At 37.4% G+C, this 23,034-nt stretch overlaps 1 protein-coding gene across 3 annotated transcripts in view; it reads left to right on the top strand.

Annotated features, from left to right (window-relative positions):
• Positions 1-18,334, top strand: part of CCDC141 (coiled-coil domain containing 141) — a 187,541-nt gene extending 169,207 nt beyond the window's left edge. For all 3 annotated transcript variants that reach the window (XM_078071039.1, XM_078071038.1, XM_078071040.1), the window contains 2 exons: positions 4,828-5,675; positions 8,057-18,334. In XM_078071039.1, coding sequence (XP_077927165.1) covers positions 4,828-5,675; positions 8,057-8,324 — 1,116 coding nt within the window. In that variant the 3' untranslated portion in view covers positions 8,325-18,334. The remainder of the gene's footprint in view (positions 1-4,827; positions 5,676-8,056) is intronic.
• Positions 18,335-23,034: the final 4,700 nt, after the last annotated feature.

The raw sequence follows: 23,034 nt of genomic DNA, 5'->3' as shown, positions 1-23,034 counted from the left end.
CCCCTCTCAATCAAGCTTGCCTCAGTCCTAGCACAGCAGCCCCTCCCCTGTACACTAGTACAAACCTCTGCCCACACCATGTCTCCTGACCAGAGAGTTCTTCAGGGCCTCAGTTCTGGTGGAGGTGGTGTCTGATCTCATTTCACAAGCCGACCAGAGCACATGTAGTTAAAACTCACCACATGCAGGCAGAGAACCAAACACTGCCCACAGCAGGCAAGAGAGCCTCTCCAGATGACTAGCCTGAAGGATAGAGCAGCCAAAACACAAGAGCAGAGCACATGTAGCACACACCAGAGACACTCCCTGAAGTGTCAGGCACTGGGCACTACATGACTTCTTCTTCATTAGGCCATTACTTTCAGGAGCAGGAGACATAACTGGCTTTTCTAACACAGAGAAGAAGGCAGAGACTTAGACAAAATATGAAGATGGCAGAATTTATCCCAAATGAAAAAACAAGATAAGGCCATGGCCAGAGATCTAGTAAAACAGATACAAGTAACATGCCTGATGGAAAATTTAAAGCAACAATCATAAGGATACTCATAGGACTTGAGAAAAGAATAGAGGTCATCAGTGAGACCCTTCACAGAGAAAAGAGTTAAAAAAGAATCAATTAGAGTTGAAGAGCACAATAAATGGGATTGGAAATACGCTTGATGTAATGAACAGCAGGCTGGAAGAAGCAGAGGAATGAATTAGTGACCTAGAAGACAAAATACTGCAAAATAATGAAGCTGAACAAAAGAGAGAAAGAGAATTATGCAACACAAGAATAGGCTTAAGGAACTCCGTGACTCCATCAAACATAATAACATTCATATTATAGGAATCCCAGAAGAAGAAAGAGAAAAGGGGAAAGAAAATTTATTGGAAGAAATAATAGTGGGGCACCTGGGTGGCTCAGCCAATTAAGTGTCTGCCTTCAGCTCAGATCATGATCCCAGAGTCCTGGGACTGAGCCCCACGTTGGGCTCCCTGCTCAGTAGGGAGCCTGCTTCTCCCTCTCCCTCTGCCCCTCCTCCCCACTTGTGCTCTCTCACTCTCAAATAAATAAATAATCTTAAAAAAAAAAAGAAATAATAGCTGAAAACTTCCCTAATCTGGGGACGAAAACAGATACCCAGATCAAGGAGGCACAGAGAACTCCCATCAAAATCAGCAAAAGAAGGCCAACACCAAGACGTTTGCCACTAAATTTGCAAAATATAGCAATAAAGAAACAATCTTAAAAGCAGCAAGACAAAAGAAGTCCTTAACTTACAAGGGTAAACCCATAAGGCTAGCTGGAGATTTCTCAACAGAAAAATGACAAGCCAGTAGAGAGTGGCATGATATATTCAGCATGCTGAATGGGAAAAATCTGCAGCCAAGAATATTCTGTCCAGCAAGGCTATCATTCAGAATAGAAGGAGAGATAAAGAGTTTCCCAGACAAACAAAAACTAAAGAAGTTCATGACCCTAAACCAGCCCTGCAAGAAATATTAAAGGGGACTCTTTGATGCAAAGAAGAGACCAAAAATGACAAAGACAAGAAAGGATCAGAGAAAAATCTCCAGAAGCAGTGAAAAAACAAATAATAAAATGGCAATAAATACATATCAATAATTACTTTGAATAAATGGGCTAAACCCTCTGATCAAAACACATAGGGTGTCAGAATGAATCAAAAAAACCCCACAATAAAAATGACCCATTATATGCTGCCTTCAAGAGACTCATTTTAGACCTAAAGACACCTGCAGATTGAAAATGAGGGGATGGAGAAACATTTATCATGCAAATGGATGTCAAAAGAAAGCCAGAGTAGCAATATTTATCAGACAAGCTAGACTTTAAAACAAACACTGTAGCAAGAGACAAAGAAGGATACTTTATAATCATAAAGGGGACAATCCAATAAGAAGATATAACAATTGTAAATATTTATGCATCCAACATGGGAGCACCCAAATATATAAAACAATTAATAATGAATATAAAGGAATTGATAATCATACAAGAATAGTAGGGGACTTTAACACCCCACTTATATCAATGGAGAGATTACCTAAACAGAAAATAAACAAGGAAACAATGCCTTTGAATGACACACTGGACCTGATGGACTTAGCAGATATATTCAGAACATTCCATCCTAAAATAGCAGAATACACATTATTATCAAGTGCGCATGAAGCCTTCTCCAGAACAGATCACATATTAGGTCATAAAACAGGCCTCAACAAATACAAAAAGATTGAAAGCATACCACTTTTTCTGCCCACAATGCTATGAAGCTGGAAGTCAATCATAAGAAAAAATTCTGAAAGACCACAAGTACATGGAGGTTAAACAACATCCTACTAAACAATGAATGGGTCAACCAGGAGAAGAAATTAAAAAAAAAAAAAAAAAAAACATGGAAACAAATGAAAAGGAAAAAACAACAGTCCAAAACTTTTAGGACGCAGCAAAAGTGGTCCTAAGAGAGCAGTATATAGCAATACATGCCTACTTCAAGAAGCAAGAAAAATCTCAAATAAACAACCCAACCTTACACTTAAAGCAGCTAGAAAAAGAATGGATGACCCTCAAATTAACAAATGTCCCTGCTGTGAAGGAGCTTATAGCGCAGTAGGAGTGGGACTTCCCAAAAGGTGACCAGAATGATAAAAGTCCTAGAGTCAAGGCAGAAGAAGACCTGGAGGTTTTAGTTCAATGAAAGAGACTGAGAGGTTGTGGCACCAATTCTCCAAATAGTCAAAAGGCTGTTAGAAGAGGAGAGCAGTTCAACATCTATGCCGCTCTGGGAGGCCAATTCAGATCCACTGTTGGATACTGAGTGAAGGCCTATCTTCACTAAAGAGAGGAAGAAATTCTTAATACAGGTAAAGCATAAAATTCTTTTCAAAGAAAGCACCCTTTAGGGAAGGGTGGCTACCAGAATGTCATAGAGGAGATTACCTGGACTGAACAGGAAGTTGGATCAAAGTCCCTATGAAAAGGAAAATAAAGGCAGAGCTAAGCCGAAGTAGGAAAACCAAAAGAATGAGGGGCATTTCCTATTTTCTATGTGTTTATTTAGTAATTTTTTTTTTTAATGGCAAGGACTTTTAAAAACTTTTGGCTTGTTTTTAGACCTAGAGTTTAAACTTCTACTAAATTGGGGCACCTGGGTGGCTCAGTCGTTAAGCGTCTGCCTTCAGCTCAGGTCATGATCCCAGGGTCCTGGGATCGAGCCCCGCATCGGGCTCCATGCTCAGCAGAGAGCTTGCCTCTCCCTCTCCCACTCCCCCTGCTTGTGTTCCTGCTCTCACTATCTCTGTCTGTCTGTCAAATAAATAAATAAAATCTTTAAAAAAAAATAAACTTCTACTAAATGGCTGAAGGAAACCACTTTCTCTAAAGCCATGCTTATACTTTCTCTGAGGATAATTTGTATCTCTGCGGGGGCGGGGGGCGGGGTGTAGAAGGAACATTGTTTTGTTTTTGCTTCTGATCTTCAACCTGAAAACACATTGATTTCTCAAAAATTATTTATAAAGTATGTGTCAGGGGCAGGACTATGAGCTAAAATGAAGAACTCAAAATCAAGGCAAGACCTAACTTTCTTGTGTGCAAGCAGTAGCAAAGGGACAAAACCTGGTAATTGCTAAGTAAGTAAAAATACACCCAAATACTGAGGACAGGCAAAAAAAAAAAAAAAAAGTAGATCTAAAACAACAGGTTGAGATAGATGAGATCCTTTTCAGCTTCAATGCTCTTTTGAGTCTATGCCAGAAGAGATATTTGAGCATCAAAGTACTGCTGTTCATGGTCTCCTAGCATGACCTGCACTCCACATGGCATGGAAAGATAAGTGGCAGATTTTCCTCTTTTATATTTTGTGTTCTCTTGTGAAAGACTGTAACGTGTGATTGTCCCATTAATATCTACCTCTCCCACTAGGCTGTTATCTCCCCGAGGGCAGAGACTGGGTTTACTTTCACTCATTTCATCTCACCAATGCCTGGCATGGTACCTAGTATGAAACAGGTGTTCAATAGATACTTTCTCATGGAAGAATAAAAATAAGGGGCTTTAAGAAAATAAAACCAGTCATGAAAAATGGCTTTTTCCATATGAAGTAAATAGAGTTGTCAAATTCATAAAGACAGAAAGTAGGAGGGGCTGGTGAGAGGGGAGAATGGGGAATTTAGTGTTTAATGGGTACAGAGTTTCAGGCTGGAAAGATGGAAAAGTTCTGGAGATGGATGATGGATGGTTGCACCAATGTGAGTGTACTTAATGTCTTTGAACTGTACACTTAAAAATGGTTAAAATGGTAAATTTCGTGTTGTATATATTTTACCACCTATAATGATAATAATAAAGAATGGCTTTCCTAAGAAAAAAAGAGAGGTTATTCTTAGGAGGGTCCGAGGGATTGCCTAACAAGGGAGCCTCTGAGATTTAGGAATTATGCGTCCCCATGGAGTGTAGACAAATAAAACAAAGCAGAATTTGCGGGTGGGAGGAGATTCCTCAGATCATGATTTGGAAGACATTGATCCATTTCAACCCGCTCATTAGAGATGAAAACTAGGGCTTTGTCGCCTCTGTTTCGCAAGGTCTATCACATTTCATTCAGAGCCTGGAGGTCAGTTTACCAGTTCCTTAGGCATGGCATGGACTGGGCCCAGGTTCAACAGACCGATGGTTTCAAGTTCGGTCCTGCTTGCGCTGGTGCCCCAACCTTCACTCACTGTGGTTTTTCTCAGATTGTCTGTCTGAAGGAGTTTGAGCCCTGGAAAAAGAAAACTCAGTGACTAACCCAAAGCTTTGGCTTTTCTATTCTGAAGGCACAGGTAGCAGGTGTTTGGGCCATCAGTGGAACAGGAGAGGGTCAGCGTCCCCCACACCTGAAGCAGCCGCCCTGTGACAGAGAGGGTGCTGTCCAAGGCCGGCTCCTGCCTGCAGACATACTTTCAGGAGAAGAATATGAATGTGTCTCACCTGATGACATCTCCCTGCCTCCACTCTCGGGAAGCCCCGATTCCCCCCTTGCCCTGGCTGCCATGGACGTGGAGCAGCATGCCAGCCCTGCCCTCAGCCTTCACACGAGCAGCTACAGGATGCAGACCGGGGCCAGCAGTGCAGGGGAGGCCCAGGAATCGGGCATTCCACCACCTGCTGCTTTGGCTGATGCTTACAGTGATAACAGAGAAACATTTTCAAGTCATTTTGAGAGGCCTTACCCCCAGTCCAAAGCTGAGCTCCCATTAACCTCCCGAGGATTTCTGGAAAAAAGTACTGCCTTCTGCAAAATCAGTGCTAAACATCCAGAGAGCATGCCGAGTGAAGTGCATGAGAGAGCTTCACAGCAGCACCCTCAGGCTCAGGGAAGTTTGCTAGAAACACGGGAGAAAGTGCATGTTGATAATAACATCACTAAAACCCGAGACAGGCTGCATGCTTCCCAGGATGCATTCTCAGGCCTTGGGCTTCGATCAGGCCCCAGCCGGGCCTATCAGAGGCAAACGGTCCCCCAAGAGGAGATTAAATGTACACCAGCAAAGAACACGGTGGTCAGCCTCACTGGCCAGGCTCCTAATTTCTCCAGGCTCCTGTCTAATGTAACTGTCATGGAAGGTTCTCCAGTGACTTTGGAAGTTGAAGTAACAGGATTTCCAGAGCCTACACTGACATGGTGGGTAGCTTATAATGACAAGTCATAAACACATTGAATGACTGAGCAAATCATTCTGTGTGCACTAACTTAAAGGTGTAGGGATAGCTGATTAATATTCTGCAACACTGCAACTCTGCATGATTCAACCTCACACCAACCCCCAACTCTCCCTGTAGGCACAGCATGTCTAATACCCAGAAGAACCAAAAGGAACCACATAAAATAATAACTTAACCAACTCCAAAAGCACTGCAACTTAGCTGTGCTCTTTTGTGGAGTTTTTTGTTTTGTTTTATTTTTGCCATTAGTTTAACATTCCACATTTCTGAAGATTGTGGGTTGAAATTGTTTCCTATTGCTTATTTCCACATAAGCATGACATTTCTTAGCTTAATATCCCATATTCGATTAAAAAACATAAGAATTTAGGTTTTCCCCTTTTCTTTCATTTAGCCATTTCATCTTTTCCCTCTTCCCAAGAGAGTCACACATCACTTTTGTAATATTTGTTTGTTTCACTAAGATTCCTTTCTATAAATTTCTTCAGTGTGAAAGATGGAATAAAAATATTTCTTTCACAGTTGCTCCCAGTGACAGGTAATAAACCCATTTTTGAAAGGTGGTGTAATAACTGAGCTGTGAACAATAGGATTTCCCTCTGGAGATATCATTATTTTTTAGCATATTTGTTTTAATAGAAAGTAAACTGCAGAATACAGGTTTTGAATCACTGTTTTAAAAGTAGTTCTCACTTTCTCACTACATGGGTGACTTCTAAACATTTAGAAATTTTTCATCTGTAAGTAGATTTATCTGAGGACAAAGTTACAAATTTGTGAGACTGAATTCATACTCATAAACTAAGATAAGTAAAACAGCATTTACTTATCATAGTATTTCAGTAGACATTACATTAACAGTTTCAACTATTATGCGTGCCCACTGATGATACTTGAAGTGTGAGTTGGTTATCTAAAGAATCTATGAGAAAACTCTGGTCTCTCAGATGATGAAAAGAGACTACACTTGTGATACAGTGCAGCCATTCATGCTTTTGTCTTATTGTTTTTAAAATTGCATGTTTTTTTAATAGATCAGGAATTTCATATTTATGAATTTAAAAAAATATTTAATTCATTATTAAATATCAGTTCATCCCAAAGAAAAATGTTGTCTGCAGTGTTTTTTGGTTTTGTCCACACGACAAATAACTTGGTTAGCATTTATTGTTGAAGAATTATCATAATATTGTGAAAAAATACCTTGCTTTTGGATTTACAATGGTTTTGCTCAATTAGCAGCCAGCAAGCTCTTGGAAATAAACATTCTTAGGACACTCATAAAAATGCAAAATTATCACATAGGCAATGGGAACAGAAAATGATTCAGGTTTGTCACCACTTCTTAGGTGAAGGAACATGGGTATAAATAAACAAGAATCTAGAATATACAAAATAAATTGCTTTCTAAAAAGAGGCAGCTAAGCACTCGTGTTCATAGGAAACTTTTAGAAACATGTCATTAACAGTAATAATCCAATTATATAAATGCCTTTTATAATTATAAATCATTTTCTTCTAATGAAATTAATTCATAAAAATGAACTCATTTCGCCAGGAAAATGTTGTATAAGTACCTTCCTCTAAAACAGCATGTTTTTATTCCCACATGGATCTTGTGGGATGAATACGATGGGGTGGATGAGTCTCACTCCAATATAGATTCTCAGAACTCACAGGCTGCTATTCCATAGCAGCTGAAAGAATGACACAGCCAAATAGAGGGGTGCCATTTCACACTCTCGGTAATTGTTGCCATAAGGAAATGGTGGCCCTCTGTGACCAGGTGGTTTGGGTTTTTCTTGTGTTTTGTTGTTGTTGTTGTTTGTTTGTTTTAGAGAAAGAGAGAGAGAGGTAGGGGGTGGGGAGGGACAGAGGGAGAGGGAGAAAGAGAATCTTAAGCAGGCTCCAAGCCCAGTGCAGAGCCCCATGTGGGGCTCAATCTTACGACCCTGAGACCATGACTCGAGCCGAAATCAAGAGTCAGATACTCAACTGACTGACACAGCCAGGCACCCTGTTTGGGTTTTTTTTTTTTTAAAGAATAGTTGGTTATCTGAATTTTCACATGCAATATTCCAACTGTTAAATGTTGTCCAAAAATTCAATTTTTTGAAAAATATGGTCTGACCTGATCAAGCACTTCTCAGGCCACAAGTCTCCAACCTCTGTTTGAAGGATGAAAGCCCCATTGGAATCTGTGGTAGCTGCAAAGTTCCTGCTAATACTAGAGAGAGAGAGTACTGCAATGGTAATGGGCTTGTTTGCAATGGTTTTTAGAGCTTAGAAATGATGTGAATATACAGTGATCCTGACTTTAAAACTGACTCTCTGCTTCAGGTACAAGAAGGGCCAGAAATTGTCTGCAGATGGGCACTTAGAGGTTTTACACAAGGAGACAAGACATTCGGTGTTCATTCCGAAGGTATGTGAGGCAGACGCAGGCCTCTATGTGGCTCGGGCCCAAAACTCTAGTGGCATTCTCTCTTCCAATGTCATCCTCCACGTGACAGGTAACCACAGGCCGCCAATCACAAGAATAAACTGGGTAATGCTGTGTGTCATCTACATTAGCGTGTCCCTAATGTACTGGGTACTCACACAGTAACTGTGGGGTTGGCGCTCTTGGACGTCATTCTCACGAGTCTAAAGAACAACCCCATGGTTGTTTCTTTTCCTGCATCTCTTAACATTTGCCTGCCTCTCTCCACCAAGTGTACCCACATTCTAGTCAGGTTGTTTGTTTGGCTAATACCAAACTCAGCGAAATAATCACATTTTCTCTAGTGTTTTAGTATATTTGAGGAGCTTGGTAAATTCTTAGCAGTGGATAAGCATACATTTTTGTATTGTAGAAAGAGATGTATTCAATATAAAGCCCGGTAAAATTACACAATGTTTATTCCATCCTCACTTAAGAGCATGTATATCAAGGCTCACATCAGCAGAGAGGTGTGAGTTAAATTTCAAATCCAGTTGTTTGACAATTTATTTTTAATTGTACTCATAAACGTCTCCGTAGAATAACAGGAGAAATATTGAAGTCAAGCTGTAATTTACTTTATTACATCAGCTGTCCTTTCGTTGCATTTCATGTCTTGATCTCATTTATCGAAATACATTTTATGTAGTTTCAACCTAGACTACCTTCCTAAGTCTGAGGCGGCCACTGTAAATAGTCATTCCTTGTTGATCTCACGGGTTTCACCATGGTGAATAGATGTGCTGTCAACTTCAGAGGGAGTTTCAAACTTCCATCAGCTGCACCTGTCATAGAGCAAAATGGAGCACAGGCTGCAGATGGACCAACATAATTCCTGTCATGTCACGGTCACATTTTGGGCAGCCACATACATACGATGGCAACCTGTTCCTCCTGCATCTTCTCTTGATTCTGCTGCTGACCATTTTTTGCAGCCTGTGGTAAAGACATCTCAATGCCTTAGTTTCCCATTTGGAAAATGGGTTCATCGTCTACCTCTTGGGTGATTGAGAGTTTTCTTTTCATGTCCTGTAAAGATTTAGAAAATGGAAAGCGTTCTATGAAGGCTGAAGGTAATTATATTGTTTGATGCGACTTATTGTCACACTGCCTCCTGCCCACTATTCTCATTCAGATGATGTTTCTTTAGAATATTAAAGGAGTGGTATTAGTCTGTGATTTCCAACCTTTCCCATGTGGGAAGGTGATGTATCTATGAATTGGAACTTAAATTCCTTTCTGATTTCTTAAGATTACATCTTTTTCAAAGACTTGAAATTAAATTTAGGAAGATGCATTTAGTATGATCTAGGGGAAAAAGTATGTAATAAGACAACATAAAGTGAATTCTGTCCTTTTCTTCTAATTATCACTGTAATATTGAAGAATTTTCTATGCATTTCTGAAATATATTATTCAGAAAAGAGGACCTTTTTTGGTTCCCTCTAAAAATAAACATGAATGAGAGAAGCATTTGTTTTTAAATTTTAAACATAGTCTTGTCATGGTAGAGCAAAATCTTTAGTTGAAAGAATAATTTATAATAGATTTCTGATGAAGGGAAGGAATTAATTATGTTGCTGTAAGACTATCTACAATAATAAAAATACTTAAAAGTAATATATTCAAATAATGTATAGAATTTGGGTAAACTGTAGTCGTTTAGGGTTCTGAAAACACTCTTATTACATTTTGTTGAATTAATGAGTCTGGGAATATCAGAAAAAAAAGTAATATATTCAAGTTAGTATTAAAAAGCTACTGAATGTTATTTGAAGATATGAAATGTGTGGTTGAGTAAAGTTGACATATTTTTTTCTGTGCATCAATTTACTTAAACAATTAAATCTCTTAATTTTCTTCCAAATTTTGACAGAAACCGATTAAAAGCTTATATATACAACATCCTAGGGAACTCATAGTCTCTTAAGTCTCCTATCCATTTTGTCCACTTTCACATATTTTACATATCTTGCCTAACTGCTATTCCCATGTTGAAGCTAAATAGTAAAATCTAGTCATGTCCAAAGAGGGCAGGCAGGACGAGGTAAGAAATTCTTGTCTGACCCTCTGTCTCTTTCTTGTTAATTTAGTAAGATCTTCTTTCCCATTTTGTCATCTTGGTTGAATTTGTGGCTAGAGGTTGTTAGGGCATGGGACTTGCTTGTTTGCTTTACATGTTGCATGCCAGTTAAAGGCTAATGGCGAGCATTAGTGGGCAGCAGGGTGGGATATATATATATATCCATCCATCCATGGTGTGTGACTAAATAAGGTATAAACCCCAGATGTATTTGATACATATATCAAATATAATATGTATTTGACATATATTAAATATATGTATATACACATATATGCACACACACATAGAGCTCAAATACTGGGAAAAAGGATTATGCTGCTATTCTAGATATAATTCAGCTAGCTATCTGTGTATCAATCTGTCTGTCCAACCGTTCATCCATCTATCCATCCATCCATCCATCCATCCATCCATCTGGTCATCTATCCATCCATACATCTATTTACATACCTATCTACCTACATATTCTTTTGTGCTATCAATTGACTATCTAGTAATTCCCACAGCAGTGAAGAATAATTAGCTATTCAGTTATTCTTCCAGTTATATTTTAATTTCAAAGACTTAAGTGTGATTTTCCTTTTTCTAGGATTTCTGTCTTGATCAAAAAAGTCTCCTTATGAAAGTATGAACTAAAATTATTGATTAAAAATGAAAAACCTAGGCAAATGATGTTTCTTTTAAAAGATATATATATATATATATACACTATTTATACCCATTTTCTTCTAGAGAAAATTCCGGACAGTTAGTAATATCAAAACACTTCTCAACAAGAAAATGTAAATGACAAGGAAGATTAAAAAGAACATGTACTTGACACCTTGAAGGAACGCAACACAAAATGTGTTTTGAGCTTCCTAAAAGGCAAAATTATTGAGCTTTCCAGTTCTGATTTTCTAATAATAAGTGTATAAACATTTGGTGGTAAAATTTTTTTCACACTCAATTCCAAGAGAAATTTACTGCAGAAATCCTTACATTCGAATCTTTGTGTATTCTAAAATATCTAAAATCTTTGGAAAAAGAAGTCATAGACAATTAGTTATTTTATTCCATAATGCTAACCCTCATTTATAATCAAGATGCAGGCTTAAAATAGATTATTGCAAGAACCTTCTAATCACCTCACTCAAGTTTAAATTTCTTCAAGTGGTACACAAGGCCCTTTAGTACCTGCCCTCCCCTTCCTAATCTCTGTTCCATCCCTTTTGATCCCCCCACAAAATGACATTTTACTTCAGGTTTTTAACCTATTGTGCTCTTTCTTCCCTCTAGTCCTTTCTTCCCAGATTTCCCTTACTATATCCAAACCTATCTTTACGTGGCTTAACTCCTGCATATCCTTCTTGGTCCATTTGAGACACAACTTCCCCCAGGAAGCCTCCTGACCCTTCAAGCCCAGTGTAGATATTCTTGCTATGGGCACTGTCAGCTCCTGACCTGCCCATGTCATATCCCTTGATACATAGCATTGAAGTTGCATGTTTGAGCATCTGTCTCCTCTGGCTAGAGTGTGAGATATTTAGCAGCAGGATCTGTGACAGCCCTGTTCATCATTATACTCCCAGCACCTAAGCCACAGTCATACTCAATAAATATTTCTTGAATTGTTGTTGGAGGTAAACAAAGATAAACCTAGCTTGTTTTTTTTTTTTTTCTTTTTCTGGAGAGAGTTAGTGGGGGAATGTAAAAAGAGAAAGATGTATTTGTTACCTGATTATTCTTTCTTATTATGGACATTGGCCAATCAGAATCAGGTTCTAGTCATGAAGTATGTAGGCATACTGCAATGACTATGTCCGAAATGCCAAAACCAGAATTTATGTACTTCTTTAGAACACTATACAAATTATCAGTATTTTATTGTAGTAATCAATAATCTTGGTAATCTGGTTGTATCTTATTTGAAACCAGCATTTCATTCATATATGTAAATATTAAAAAAGCCAAATCCAAGAATTTAGATTATTTGATTTTCAAATGAACAAAGGAAGAAATATTGCATCTTGTTCCACTTGTTTTGTTTTTATTTATGACTATTCCATACTAGAAACTGCCATCTGAAGCTTTTGACATTCCTGTTGTGTGTACATTAAGTGTGACCATGAAATAAGTTATTTGAAACAAAATAAAATATATCCTCCTAGTATTCTCTGATATTGTGCATGTCAATGCAAATGCCAAAGCATGACAGACTGTTTTCCATTAGCAGAATCTTGAGCTGTATCAAAGAGCCAAAAGATTTGCATTCAGTAAATGAAACAGTGTCCCGCTTAAAGCAAAACAATTCATTTTCTCTGCTCTCATTACATGAGATGAGATTTGAATGTTATCAGCTGTGTATGAATTCAACCTTAAAATGGAAAGCACAAAGCTGCTAATTTGGCCCATGAATCCCTACATCACTGTTCCTTGTGTTGGTGAGAGTTTATATAACATCATCAACCACCCAAGCATTGGTGGTGAAGGTTGGATGCATGACATTCCTCCAGATGAATAAATCTTTGATTCTGGAGTTTGAGTGTTTGGCCAGATAGCTCTTTCTTCTGTTCAATGGCAATTTCATCTGTATAAGCCAGGACCTGGCAAATCCAGTTCTTTGGATTCTCCGTTTTATATCATAAAATTAACACCCTATTTTCCTTAAAAGACAAGGAAATACAAAGAGTTGTACAGACAAGCATGTTTGTGTGCATGTATTTCCAATTAGCACAATAAAGACTGGCTGAAATTGAAACATATTTTAACCATAGGAGTAGCTGGAAAACATTTGTCCAACCTTATTTTTCTTTAAACCAGAGCAATAATGGTTACATACTTTGACGTTTTCAATCTGTATTCAGATGGCTCCCTGCTATGGCTTTTTCCATTTAGGACCCACTTAAATATCAATACTTGTGAAATAACAGCTCCAGAGCTAGCTAATGAAATAAACTTTTCCTTTGACATTCAACAACTGTTCTTTTCCAAGAACCTTATTGATCCAACCAACTACAAAATGGTATTTTTATCTCGTATTAGCATTAAAAAATCATATAATGAAATATTTTGAAGATAAAAAATTCAAAGGTTGAAATATAAAGAAACATAATTTATTCATGGTGAATAGTCTCCAACCCATATTATTCTCATGATGCCAGAGAGCCTTTCTTTGTAATAAGTATTATGCAAACCCACACCCAAACAAGCTGTTGGCAAACAGGGCCACTGGAAATGCAGACAAAGTAGGAAACCAGTTACCTGGCAGGATTGGAAAGGCTAAAAAATGCCCATCTGCTTTGAAGTGTCTTCCCTAGCAGCCATTGCCATGTTGACTCTTGGAGGTCTGCCTTTGGTTAAAGTTAATGCAGCTCCAGAAGATGCTTCTTAAAATGAGTATTTATAATTTCTATTACTCTTAAAGGAGTAATAGAATTTCTCATCATATCCTGGTCTCAGTTATCAGATTAAATAAGAATGTTTCCCCCACCAAAAATGATAAATTCTTGTGAGGATATGGGATATGCAGGAACCTGAGAGAGTTGTATGGTATGTTCCACTAAGTGTTGGGAAATGTAGGACAGGAAGGGAAAAATAGCCAAACATCAGGGTGAGGAAACTGAGTGTCAGCTGTGGGTTTCTCCTCCCTCTCACTGTGAATTTCCTCTAGATTGAGGAAATGCCTGTGGGGATCCCCTGAGAGGGACTTAGAGACCTCAATAAAATGTGTCTGTATGACATTTTTCGTTACCCAAGTAGAGGACTGTACTGGATTGAATAGTGTCAGGGTGGCCCTAAACCCAGTGCCTGGTGTTCTTATAAGAAGACCATAACAGACATAGAGACAAAGGAGACACACAGGAAAAGGCCATGTGATAAAAGAAGCAGAGATTGGTGGCCTTGTCAGCTTCTACAAGCTATGGAGCACCAGAGATTGCAACCCCAAGGAACAAGAAGAGGTAATAAACTATTCTTCCTTAGAGACTTCAGAGAGATCCTGGTTCTACCAATGCCTTGATTTTGGACTTTTAGACCTCAGAACTGAGAAAGAAAAATTTCTGTTGTTTTAAGCCACCCAGTTTATGGTTCTTTGTCACAGCAAGAAACCAATACAAGGACCATGTTCTAGAAAAGTCCATTCGAGCCTTTCTCTGGTGAAAAAATTCCCAGAGACATTCATCGATAGACACCAGCCAGCCTTTCAAAACAGTACTCCCGGGGTATGCTGGAAGGCCTCAGTTCTCTTCTTGATTTGGGGGATCTTGGCACATTCCAATCAATCAGCAGTTATATTCATCTTCTGTGTGAACATTGCCCCCTACATGCACCATAGTGCTAGGAGTTCTAAAGGAAGCAAAAGTCCTTCAAGACAAGTCCTAATGAATTTACTACTTGCTTAATGATAATGCACATATAAGAAAAAGAAAAAAGAAAAAACAAGGCAGTATGTAATCACAGTGAGAAAAAATGGCCTCTGGAGTAGGGGGAAAGACAAAGGGAAGCTGTGATTAGAGATGTGAACCAAAGTACGAAGGTTCAGTATGACACAGTATAAGGAAGAAGAGAGAAGTTCAATAAATGGGACCACTAACACCTAAGTATTAGGATATATATGACCTAAAAGAGCACTATCAATCAATTAGATCCAATTGACATTTGTAGAGTATTTTATTCACCAACAGCAGAATACATGTTCTTCTTAGGCTCACATGGAGCATTCACCAAGATAGACCATATTCTTGGCCATAAAACACACCTTACTTAAATTGAAAAGAATTGTAATCATTCAAAGCATGTTCTTAAATCACAACAGGATTAAACTAAACATCAGAAAGATAGCTAGAAAATCTCCAAATACTTGGAAATTAAACAACACACTTCTAAATAGCACATGGGTCAAAAATAAATCTCAAGAGAAATTTTTAAATATTTTGGAAAACATAAAAATATATCAGTACTGACCCTTGGATATTAAAAGCCTAATAAGGGAATGCTATAAGAAAGTCTAAGTCCACAAATTTGATTAACTGAAATGAGATGGATCAATTCCTTGAAAGATATAAACCATCAAAACTCACAGAAGCAGAAAGAGACAACCTGGATCACCCAATATCTCTTTAAGATATTGAAGCAATAATAAATAAGTTTCCAAAAAAGAAAGTATATGCCCAGATGGTTTCACTGGTAAAGCTACCAAATATTTAAGGAAGGAATAATACTAATTCACCACAATCTCTTCAAGAAATAGAGGTAGAGAGGACATTTAAAACTCATTCTATGAGATCAGAATTACCCTAATACTAAAACCAGATTTTAAAAAAAGATATTAAAAGAAAGGAAAACTATAGTCAATATCGCTCATGAATATAGACATGAACATTCCCAACACAATACTAACAAATCAAATACAACAATGACTAGGTCAAATTATATACACCAGTGGGATTTGTTCCAGGTATGCAAGGCTGGTCCAGTATTCAAAAATCAATCAATATAATCCACTGCATCTACAGGCAAAAGAAGAAAAATCACATGCTTATGTCAATTGATTCAGGAATAACATTTGACAAAATGCAACATGTGTTCATGAAAATTAAAAAAAAAAAAAACTCAGAAAACTTGCAACAGAAGAAACTTCCTCAGCTTGATAAAGATTATCTACAAAAATCCTGTAACTAACATGACACTTAATGGAAAGAGATTGGACATTTTGCCCCTAAGATTGGGAAGAAGGTGAGAATGTCTTCTCACAACTCTTATTCATCATTGTACTGGAAGTCCTAGCCAGTGAACAAGACAGGAAAGGAAATCAAAGTTTTGCAGGTTGGAAAAGAAGAAATAAGACTATCTTTATTTGCAGATAGCATGATTTTCTATGCAGAAAATCCCAATGAATCTACCAAAAACTCTTGGAACCAATTAGTGAACACAGCAAGTTTACCGGAAGTAGGTCTGCAACAACTGCATCCAGGAGAAAGGCAGGGAGTTAGCAATAAATGAATCACAGTGAATCAGCATTTTCAGAGGCAGGGGCAAGGGCAGGTAACATGAATTTGTCCCTTATCCATAAATTTGTTACAGACATCATGGATATTTGTCATCTACTTGCAACATTTCACACTTGATTTTTCTTGCAGCTTTCTATGATATTTTGGTGATTTCAAAAGAGATAAATTATTTGAAGGAGATGATGCTCACCAGGGCAAGGGGATACTTGATGTGGAACATAAATCAAATTTGATCATTTGCTGGCCATTGTCATTATCAACAGACCAAGAGAGAAAAATTAGAAAGACATTGTAATTATAGCATCAGAGAGCTGAGCTTTCTCCAACAATGATGATTTTAATATTAGAAGAAAAGGAGCCCTTTTGGTCTCTGACATAAAATCCCAGAGTGGATGATTTATCAGTTGATACTCTGCTACACTGCAAGAATGTATCTTTCATGAATTAGTACTTCCTTCCAGCAAGGATGAGCTTATGCTGCTAGTATATTTCTAAGATTTTTTTGATAGAAACCAGAGCTAAAATATGCCAGACATGGTATTATACTTTTAAAAGTAATCAGTTCCATAAAGTCATACCTTGGTCTATTAATTAAGTGAAGGGTAGAATACAAATGACTACTTTGGCACCTACATTTAATTGGAAACTTCAATGAAACTAATCATTTTGTATTTTCTAAATGTTAACTATAACTGCTTTCTTTATTTCCATGTTCTTGAAGGTGATTTTTGGTCATATACATCATTTGTCTAAAATAGAATGGTATTATTCTTTATCACTTAAAAGAAAACTAACTGATGCATTACAAAGACAAGTACTGATCTTGTATTTTATCAAAAGCTTTGTAAAGATAAATGTGTAAACAGTGAAGTACTGTTAAGATACCATCCAAGACTTAGAAATGGATATTCAAGCAGAGTACTCATTGTAGTTTCTGTTCAAACCTATGGCAACATATCATATATTGGAAACAAATATCAATTTACTATTACAATTAAAAATGGATTATGAAAAGTGTACATGCGGCAAGGTACAGGGCCTAGTTTTCTTGGTGCATGAGTCCCATTCCATGCTCTGACATCTAACCCATCTGACCCATCAGCCAGTTAGAGGAATGATGCTATCTCACAGGGAGGCTTAGAATGAGGAAAATCTATATGGTTTCTTTAAATGTGAGAAATTATCATTGATTGTCTTAACCATGGTTATATAGCACAGTATATCACATGTCATTAGTATCATTATGAATTAATAAAAACCATTTAAGTGTTTTGGATCTTGGTGATACAAATGGGGTGTGTTTGTGTGTGTGTGTGTGTACCTATTTGTTAGTATGAGTTCTTATCTGTATGAATTAAGTAACATATAAAATGCCCAGGTGATATATGATGTAATGAGGTTAGAGAAACACTTGATGGTACCAATACTATGAGCACCTCATGACCAAGAGTTAATGAAGAAATGGACTTTTCTTATTTTAGCATGGCATAATACAGACATGTATTTATATGCATCCTACAAGATAAATACTCAGCCAAACTCCAGTTTTGTAAATGTATAATTAAAAACCAGTGAATTTCAAACAGAATTCCCAGATAGCAGATCAAAACAGGAAAATACTATTCCGATCTATATACACGTATATCAACTTCAAATATAAATCTATTTAAATTCCGCAGAGATAGCAATCCTAAAAGAGTTATTTCTAAAATAGAACTTAGAGGTTACTTTTATTTAAATGTAATACCATAAATCATGCTCAAGAAGCTGCTGTTGGGTTTTTTTTTTAATCCATTGGCTATTGTATGTGAATTTTCCATATGAAGTACTGAATGTGGTCCTTAAAGGTGGATTTCTCTAGCTCATTTCTTAAAGTTATTAAAGCATATATGATTACTTCAAGAACAAATGTTTTGTGTGTTCATTTCTTTTTTACTGCTAATGGTTTATGCATGTGCATAATGAAATGTATATTATGTCTACTAAGTACCTAGAAACAATAGAATTTATTTATCTGTTTCTTTGCTCTACTGGGAGCTCCTTAAAATGTAATTCAACATTAAATCTCTGTAAAAACAATACATTTATCATTTCATTCAGCCTCTTGCACATAGGGGGTGTTTATTCTTGTATAAATATTGACTCACAAATGCTCTTAATAAATGCAACTGCTCAAATCATCATGGTGTTTAATATTTGATAGGAAATGTTCTCCTATTTAACATCCCATTGTAGAATAGTGACCTGTTTTATAACCGGACAGTAATCAAAGCAAGTGAAGACAGTTTTCTTAAGTCGAGTTTGCTGATTTCTCGCAAGAAACTACTCTGAGAGTGGTAGAGTCCTGTTTGAAAATGAATTCAGATTTAGGTGTCACATGTTTAATCACATAGTTTTGATGATGTGTGGGATTTAGGCAACGCCACCAAGAACTCTGCAAAATAGGTACCTGAAGAATAGCAAACTTCTGTGTTCCAAACCCCTAGTGCTGCCCTACTAAATCCCTTAGGGCCACAGCAGGCCAGGCATATTATAAAGTGCTTGTCTGTTTGAAAATATGCCAAAGGTTTATTCAGAATGGGAAAAAATATTCTCTTTATTTAAAACTCCCTTGGGGAAAAAAAAATCGGAAACCACTTGCAGTTACACTCAGAATTACATGCCGCACCAATGAGCATCTCGTTTCTCTATGAAAAAAGAACTAGCTATTGAATTCATTTTTCCTATATTTTCTTACCATGTCATTAATTTCAAGGGGAAAATGTCTAGGAGAGATGAAATAATAGTGAATCTCTTTTCCCAGACACTAAGTCACTAGTTGTATGCTGCATACACACACTTCATCATTTAATCCAATGGTCACATTAAATATTTTTCAGGTTCATGGAACTGTGGTGATGAAATTCACTGAAATGGAATTCCATGTCAAACACAAACAGGAAATATTATCTAAGGCAATAAACGGGTGATATGGTAAAGACAAGATGTCAAACAATAGTTCTAACAATATTATGTAATGACAAATGGGAGGAAGGATGGGAACTGTTGCGGTGCTGAAGGAGAAATGCAAACCCAGTTACAATCGTGTGTTAATGTTCTTCTCTAGGACATTGGGTTCTTTTTTTTTTTTTTTAAGATTTTATTTATTTATTTGCCAGAGAGAGAGTACAAGCAGGGGGTGCATCAGGCAGAGGGAGAGGCAGGCTCCCCGCTGAGCAGGGAGCCCGCCACGGGACTCAGTCCCAGGACCCCAGGATCATGACCTGAGCCAAAGGCAGCCGCTTAACCGACTGAGCCACCGAGGCACCCATGTTTCTTTTTTTTTTTTTTTAAGTATTCTCCTCCTTCTTTCTCTGTTCTATTTTGAAGTAAACACACACATATACGGATACATCCATACATACCTAGAAACTCATATATGAATGCATCTAATTGTATCTATGTCCATAATGGTTGTCCTCTGAAAGTCTTACAAAGACTTGTTGCAGAGAGTCATCCCAGGCCTCTTCAGAGTCTCCATATGCTCATGCCACCAGGACTGACCCTGAGAATCCCTGGGCTAGCTTCAGGGAAGTTTCCTCCGCATTAGTATGCAGACACTGTGAAGAAAACCTCTAAGATTTAGCCTGTGTGAGCCAATCTGCAAAATTTCAGATTGATAGAAAAGAACATTTCTCCATTGTGTATTTACACTTGGCAGCCCCCCAGCCTTTTATATCTGATTTTCTCTAAGTGAAGAGTTAATATAAAGTAGGAGAAAGCCAATCTGCAAAATTTCAGATTGATAGAAAAGAAGAACATTTCTCCATTGTGTATTTACACTTGGCAGCCCCCCAGCCTTTTATATCTGATTTTCTCTAAGTGAAGAGTTAATATAAAGTAGGAGAAAAATATTTTTTTCACAACCACTTTGGAACTATACATTCTAAAAATAAGTTGCTGTAAGTCAACTGCTTGATCGTATCTGGTATTTGCTAAAGCCTTGCTACAGAGGACTAGCAGCATCAGCATCGCCTGGGAGCTTATTGAAAAGGAAGAACTTCAAAGTCCACCCCAAACCTTCTGAATCAGAACCTGCATTTTAGCAAGATTCTCAAGTCATTTTTATGCATATTAAAGTTGGAGAAACACTGTTTTTAGAAAATACCTTGGGTTTTAAAGAGTTCAAGCCTTGAATGCAGTAATTTCATACTGGTTACACCTGTGCTCCAAATTTGTAAGATTCAAAATGGAAGAATTCAACATTGGTTTCCATAGAAACACTGAGATAGATTGACAGATTTCTATAGAAGAAACAGTAAAAGAAGTTGGAGTGATATAGACTACTCTGAGAGTGGTAGAGTCCTGTTTGAAAATGAATTCAGATTAGGCATCACATGTTTAATCAGATCGTTTTGACGATGTGTAGGGTTTAGGCACCACCACCAAGTACTCTGCAAAACCAGGAGGTACCAGAAGAATAATAAACTTGTATATTCCAACCCATAGTGCCGTCCAACTAAGTCTCGTAGGGCCGTCGCAGGTCAGTCATATCATAATGGCTATAGTGCTTGTCTGTTCGAAAACATGCCAAAGGTTCATTCAGAATGGGAAAAATATTCTCTATATTTAGAACTCCTTTGGGGGGAAAAATCAGAAACTACTTGCAGTTACACTCAGACCTATATGTCCCACCAATGAGCATAAATAGCCAATAAATCCATGCCAACATTATATGTTCTTTGGAAAGTTTAAGCTGAGTTCCCAGAATATACTATTTCAAAAGACCTAAAACCTTGAGTTATGGTGTGCTCACTTAAACGTTGTGCAGTAAAAGTGATCAATCTAATTTTTAGAAGATTATGATCTACTGCTGCTATTTCTGTAAATAGAGATTACCAAGGAAACTTTGGTATTCATGTTATTAACATTAAAGTATAGTTTTGACTCCATATACAATACAAAGTTCATATGTCTATTTTAATAACATTGACAAACATATTTAAAATGAGTATCATTGGTATTTAAATTATATGACACTGTGTACATTATCAGAAATAAATTAGGGCGCCTGGGTGGCTCAGTTGGTTAAGCGACTGCCTTCGACTCAGGTCATGATCCTGGAGTCCCTGGATTGAGTCCCGCATCGGGCTCCCTGCTCAGCGGGAAGCCTGCTTCTCCCTCTGACCCTCCCCCCTCTCATGTGCTCTCTCTCATTCTCTCTCTCTCAAATAAATAAATAAAATCTTAAAAAAAAAAAAGAAATAAATTATAACCAAGGTTCACTTTCACTTTCGTTGTATTTTTTTAACGATAGGTAGGACTTTACATGTCTAATCTAGAATTACCATTTGGAGATAAAGTAGATGAGATAAAACTCAGCCCCTCTACTAAAGCTGCTCTGAGAAACCTACAGGCATCTGAATCTTTTTTAAATTGGATAAACATAGGCTTTTTTGTTGAGGTTGTCACGTACATTTTTACAAGTTAATTGAAATCCTTAAACAATGCTTATTAAAATAGTGAAACACTGATTTTATAAAATACATCACTCATTTGAGCCTATTTTAATCATCTTGCATTCATATAGAAGTGAGCACTTATTTTAAAGATATGGGCTATTCTGTATTACTCCTCTAAAATGTTACTCTTTTAAAGACCTAAATTCTAATCCCAGCTCTCTTACAGAAAAGCTCTGAGGACTTAAGCAACTAAAATCTCTAACCTTCATGTTCCTTGCCTGTGAATAATGGTATAAATTACACTATCTCTAAAAGTGCTTCCAAAAAAAAAGTGCTTCCAGCTCTCACTGATCTCTAAGGGGTGTTAAACACACAAATGCATTCTTGATTTTCTCATTAGTACAGGTAGATGATATTACTAAGGACTTGGTATTTGGGGGCCAAATGATCAAGAGGCCAGCTAAATTTTAGGATAAAATTTAAAGAAAATTCCCTGGGAAGCAATAGGCAGATAAGAACTTTCTTTGGTGAGAATGGTATACTCCTTGGCGGTCATAGAATGTTCTCTTTATTCACCAGAGAAGAAAAAATATATGTAGCTATCAGACTCCAAATAGAGTCAGCTGAAAACTAGTATCTTGAAACACTGTCTGGCTCTTATTCAACCTCCAAAAGTCCCAGTGTCAAAGCCCTTTAATGCAGAAATGCTGTTGGCGGTGTATGAATCATTTGACTGATAAAATAACTGAGAATATCCCACATAGTACTTGATGAAAAATTATCTCTGTATTAGAAAAGAGGAAGTCAGTTGGTATAGATCTTATCATTCTATGATGCTGTGACATGCTATGACATCCTGAACATTCTTCTTGAGTGGAACGAGTCTAAATATGCACAGTGGCATAGTAGAACCTAAAAATTCATTTCAACATGTTTACCATGTGGAATCTTGAAGCACCTCATACATGGATGACCTCATGAGACTGTAGCCCTCTAAACAGGGTTATCAACATGTCCGTTCACACAATACCTGCTTTAAAGTAAAGCTCAGTACCAGTGTCAGGCAAATTAAAATTCTTATATTTTTTAAAGATTTTATTTATTTATTTTTGAGAGAGAGAGAGCATGAGCAGGGGAGGAGCAAAGGGAGAAGCAGACTCTCCATTGAGCTGGGAGCCTGATGCAGGACTCGATCCCAGAACCCTGGGATCATGACCTCAGCCAAAGGCAGATGCTTAACCAACTGAGCCACCCTGGTGCCTGGCAAATTAAAAATTTTAATCTTTATTATATTGAAATGAGGCCAAATTATTTCTCTA

The sequence above is a fragment of the Halichoerus grypus genome, chromosome 4, assembly GCF_964656455.1.
Source record: "Halichoerus grypus chromosome 4, mHalGry1.hap1.1, whole genome shotgun sequence".
Classification (NCBI taxonomy): Eukaryota; Metazoa; Chordata; class Mammalia; order Carnivora; family Phocidae; genus Halichoerus; species Halichoerus grypus.
Note: the sequence above shows the minus strand (reverse complement) of the source record. Positions and strands in the feature narration are given on the sequence as shown.